Source organism: Conger conger, chromosome 9 (genome assembly GCF_963514075.1).
Source record: "Conger conger chromosome 9, fConCon1.1, whole genome shotgun sequence".
Lineage (NCBI taxonomy): Eukaryota > Metazoa > Chordata > Actinopteri > Anguilliformes > Congridae > Conger > Conger conger.
In genome coordinates, this window is record NC_083768.1 from 59,810,251 (window position 1) to 59,815,955 (window position 5,705).

The 5,705-nt window shown below is 45.5% G+C and overlaps 1 protein-coding gene across 3 annotated transcripts in view; it reads left to right on the forward strand.

Annotated features, from left to right (window-relative positions):
• thrb (thyroid hormone receptor beta) overlaps positions 1–3,817 on the forward strand; it is a 74,519-nt gene extending 70,702 nt beyond the window's left edge. For all 3 annotated transcript variants that reach the window (XM_061254646.1, XM_061254648.1, XM_061254647.1), the window contains exon 10: positions 1–3,817. This exon is cut by the window's left edge and continues 77 nt beyond it. In XM_061254646.1, the coding sequence (XP_061110630.1) occupies positions 1–165 (165 nt within the window). In that variant the 3' untranslated portion in view covers positions 166–3,817.
• The last annotated feature ends 1,888 nt before the right edge of the window (positions 3,818–5,705 follow it).

The window sequence follows — 5,705 nt, forward strand, 5'->3', positions numbered from 1 at the left end:
AACTACCGCAAACACAAGGTGGCGCACTTCTGGCCCAAGCTGCTGATGAAGGTGACGGACCTGCGCATGATCGGGGCCTGCCACGCCAGCCGCTTCCTGCACATGAAGGTGGAGTGTCCCACCGAACTCTTCCCCCCCCTCTTCCTCGAGGTGTTCGAGGACTGACGGTCGCCGCCAGAACTCTACCAACCACACGGGGAACGCACCCCCAGAACTCTACCAACCGTACGGGGAACGCACCCCCAGAACTCTACCAACCACACGGGGAACGCACCCCCAGAACTCTACCAACCGTACGGGGAACGCACACCCCCAGAACTCTACCAACCGTACGGGGAACGCACCCCCAGAACTCTACCAACCGTACGGGGAACGCACACCCCCAGAACTCTACCAACCGTATGGGGAACGCACCCCCAGAACTCTACCAACCGTACGGGGAACGCACCCCCAGAACTCTACCAACCACACGGGGAACGCACCCCCAGAACTCTATGAAGCACTACTGTCAATTCATTCCATTATGTAGGAGTCGTGTGCCAGGCCTAGTCTCGGCTCGAACCATTCCTACAATGCGGGTACATGTGAATAGCAATTTTATTTCGTTTTTGGTATTGTTTTTCTGTTGTTGTTGTTGTTGTTGTTGTGAATTTTATCTATCCTGTTTTTTTAATTTTTATTATTTGTCTATTGTGCTTATGTGATCGTTTTAGAACCGTGTCATTTTGCTAGCCAGTGTCATGCCAGTGACTTCAGACTTCAGTTACGCCTGGGAAAAAAAGGTACTGTTTCCAAAAAGAGAGAAAAAGACATTTAAAAAAACAGAAGGCATGTTTCTCAAACTCCCACTACTCTCGGTAGCCTCTTCAACCCAAAACAAGCAGAAAAAACGGTTCTATTCAGTCGTTGTCTATGTTTTGCAGTGAAGCTAGCTGACTTGTAATGTTGAATTTAAGATACTGCTGGAAAACAGTGAAATCCTTTCGGATGCTGCCATTCTGGACAGGTGATCACACACACGCACACACACACACAAACACTCACATACACACACACAGACACACACACATAAACACTCACTTACACACACATGCACACACAAACACTCACTTACACACACAGATACACACACACAAACACTCACTTACACACACACGCACACACACACACACAAACACTCACTTACACACTCAGACACACACACACAAACACTCACTTACACACTCAGACACACACACACACACACAAAGACACGCATCATGATGGCACAGTTTTTATGGTTTTATTTGTTTTCATGATCAGGCATGTGTATACAGCACTAATGTTTTTCAAATTGACTGAATCATGGATAGTACTCTGGTCTGGCTGGGCCCAGTTTGTGGAGAGATATTATGGGATGTTTGTCCCTCTTTGTGTATCATAGTGAGACCTTTCAGGTAGACCTTGTCCTCTGGGGGTTCCCCAAATTTTGATGTCCCCTGAAATGGACACGGTGGCTGAAGATGGGTGCGTTTTGGCACCTTTTGGCAGTTTTGTGACTGTGATGCGGTGTTTAAAACACTAGCCAATGGAAACCTGTCTAAGATGTGATGTCACTGCAGGGGTCTGCATAACGTGCAATATAAACACTATACATTAACATTTGGGCCAGTTTCCCAACGCAGATTAAGCCTAGTCCTGAACTAAACTGAGTTTTGCATGGCAAATCAGACAATTTAGATGTTAGCCCTTTTCGGCTCAAGTTTAGAACTTAAGTTTAAAATAAATAAAAACTTTTTTCAGGAATTACATGAAGTAGCTTTTCAGACCAGCCCCACTCCCCGGGGAGGCCCTGAGCTTCCTCCTTGTTTTTCAGGAATTCTAATTTCATATTTCATATTTCATATTTCCTTTAGCAGAACGCCGTGCTCCGGCTGCTGCTATGGCCTGCTAATGACAGAGAGCGAGCCTCTCCCGCTAACTCACAGCAGATGCAGTATGCAGTATGCAGTAAGCAGTATGCAGCATGCAGGCGCGTGTCGATCCTGTTTCTGTTGTCATTTTCTTTCTGTATTCATTTGAGTCTCGGTTGTTTATTTTTAAAGCATTTGTACCGGTCGTTCTGTCCTTTTCCAGAACTGTTACAAAAAAAGAACCAAGGAATGTCTTATCTCTGTTAGGACCATGTATATTTCAGTAAGTCTCACACACACACACACACACACACACACTCTCTCTCTCTCACACACACACTCACACACAGACACACTCTCACACACACACACACACTCTCTCACACACACACACACACTCTCTCACACACACACACTCTCTCTCACACACACACACACTCACACACTCACTCACACACACTCACACTCTCACACACACACACACACACACACACACTCTCACACACACGCACACACACACACACACACTGTAAAGAGCACTAGGCTAGCAGCCACAGCAGTGGCTGCAGGGTCCTCACACAGTTATCTTCACTGTCTCATGGGCGTTGCACAGACAATCAGCTGTAGGCCAGAGAGACCCACGACTGAGGCATCATGGGAGGGGAGAGAGGGGGCAGGCCCCCACAGTCTGACAAGGGGGGATATTATATATTCTGTACGTTTTTGTTTTTTTTATGCGCCATTGTGGATATTAGCTCTCAAAACTGTGGGTGTGTGCTTCTCAGTGTTAAAAAAAAAAACTTTCAAAAAAGAATAAAAAGCTATCAGTATATTTATATAATATATTATTATATATATAAATATATAAAGCTTCTAAATATTTTCCAGTATAAAGGATAAAAGTTGTATATTTTCAGACTGCTGATATTTTTACAGATGTTGTACGCCTATATTGAAACGTTTTACGGTTTCACAGAAGTGACAAAAAAGAACTTTTCTCACAAGTGCAGCGAGAGTGATGTACTGAGGAGAGCAAACCAATCACAGCGCTTACACAGACCTCACAGTAAAACCCACCAATCACAGCGCTTATACAGACCTCACAGTAAAACCCACCAATCACAGCGCTTACACAGACCTCACAGTAAAACCCACCAATCACAGCGCTTATACAGACCTCACAGTAAAACCCACCAATCACAGCGCTTACACAGACCTCACAGTAAAACCCACCAATCACAGCGCTTACACAGACCTCACAGTAAAACCCACCAATCACAGCGCTTACACAGACCTCACAGTAAAACCCACCAATCACAGCGCTTATACAGACCTCACAGTAAAACCCACCAATCACAGCGCTTACACAGACCTCAGCGGAAAACCCACCAATCACAGCGCTTACACAGACCTCACAGTAAAACCCACCAATCACAGCGCTTATACAGACCTTTCAATAAAACCCACCAATCACAGCGCTTACACAGACCTCGCAGTAAAACCCACCAATCACAGCGCTTACACAGACCTCGCAGTAAAACCCACCAATCACAGTGCTTACACAGACCTGGCAGTCTGACACAAGAGCAGCTCCGATCTCAAACACAGTACGTTACGCGTTAGCAGCTAAGCGCATTAGCGGCTAAGCGCTAAGGCCCAGACAGTGTAGAATGAGAGGGGGAGTGAATGCGTCCATTTTTAAATGGCTGAACGGTGTGATGTACGATATTTAACATGCTGCACCCACAGTGGATTTGCACAGGTTTGAATGTCGTTGCTGTGAAGTGCATTAACCAAGCTGGGAAGACAATGTTTAAAGTTGCACTAAAGACAATGATGATGACGATGATGTCAATGATGATGAGGATGATGTTGATGATGTTTTGTTTCTGAAAATAAAAAATGGTTTGGAGACCTCCCTGGAAGTCTGTTGTTTTAAAAAGTATTTTGTTTATTTACACTAATATACAAGATTCTCAAAAAACTGCTTCTGATCTTGTTGTAATGTTGTGTATGTGAGCGTGTGTACTTGTGTGTGTGTGCATGTGTGCTTGTGTGTGCAATGTGTGTGTGTATTTGTGTGCACGCGTGCGTGTGTGTAAGCTTGTGTGTGCACATGTGCATGTGTGTGTGTTTCTGTGTGCAAGCTTGTGTGTGCATGTGTGTGTGTGCACGCGCATTTGTTTGCATGAGTGTGTGTGTGCATGTATGTGTATGTGTGTGATTGTGTGTGTGCATGTGTGTGCATGTATGTGTGTGTTCATGCGTGTGTCCGTGTGTCTGTGTGTGCATCTGTGTGTGTAATGCTGCGTTCCATTTACCTCGGAAGTCGGAAGTCGGAGCTGGGAATGACGTCACACCCGAGTTGACCGCATTCCAGTAAACAACTCGGATAACCAAGATGGACGCCTCCAGTGCTATTGTTGCTATCGTTGTAGCCATTGTTAGCAATACCAGTTGAAAACACCACATTACACGGTATTCTATACATACAAACACCATAGTAACATGTCCACAGATAGACGTTGGACAGTACTACGTATACCACTTATTTAATTACACAAAAACAAAACAGAAGCGCTAAATAATACATTACGAGAGATTTTATTAACCGTTGACGCACGGAGCAGCCATCTTGGATTTCTAACTCGGGGTTACTCAGTTCTTCCGACTTTCCCAGTCGGAAATCCCACCTCAGGGGGCGTTCCAGTTGAAATGTCCGACTGGGAACTCGGAAATTCCGACTTCCCAGTACAAATGGAACGCAGCATAAGCTTGTGTGTGCATGTGTACGTATGTGTGTATGTGTGTATCTGTGTGTCAGCTTGTGTGTGCATGTGTGTGTGTGTGTATGTGTGCGTGTGTGTATGTGGGTGTATGTGAGTGTGAGTGTGTGAGTGTGTGTGCGTGTGTATGTGTGCATGCATGCATATGTGTGTGTTTTGAGGTTTACTGTTTATGCGCCTGTAAAAGCTTCCCATCAGCTCTGCTCCATTTGAGCTGAAGCGTTTCAGGTGAGGCACGGCGATCAGGGCTAGAACAGTCGTACTCACCAGGGATTTGAACCCACAACCCTTTGTCCGGTTCATTAATGCAGTGCTGGCTCTGCCGCAGTGAAAACATCTTCTTTCCTCCTCCAGGCCTTTGAGTGTGTGTGTGTGTGTGTGTGTGTGTGTAAATATATATTTCACTGTGTGGATCTGCTCTGGGCTGGAGAGCTCAATAGTCTGAGAATACGGTATATTCATGGCCAGGAAGCCTCAGTCCAGCAGTTTTGCATTAGGTAGGAGTTGTCGTGTCAAACTTCTGAAACACACCGAGCACCAGCAGACACAGAGCCCCTTCAGCACTGAAGTCGGACGATGTTGATGAACGCTATGCTAAACCTGGAGTTGGACCACCATCTTCTGTGCACGCTGAAAAAACGACCTCTCTTTCTCGCAGTACTTTTCCCTGACACGTAAAAGCGTGATTCTGGCTCGCTAGATTTTCCGTATTCTGTTTATGTGCCCGTGGGGTTTGTGGGTTAGCAACACAAAAATAGTTTATTCCAGTTTATTCCGTCTCATTCGTAGGTGAATACTGCCCTCCGGTGGTAGCATACTACGCTAAGGGTTTCGCTTTTAAAGATGACGCCATTGACGTCAAACCGGGTCAATCGGGGATACAATGATATCAGATGAACCAGTTCGCTGTTTCACGTACATGATGTCCTGTATGTACCACTAGCAGTTTAGAGGGGGGATTATCTGACAATGTGACAAGACGTATTAACGACTGACGTTTTAAGTAGTGGTTACTTAAACGGCCGAA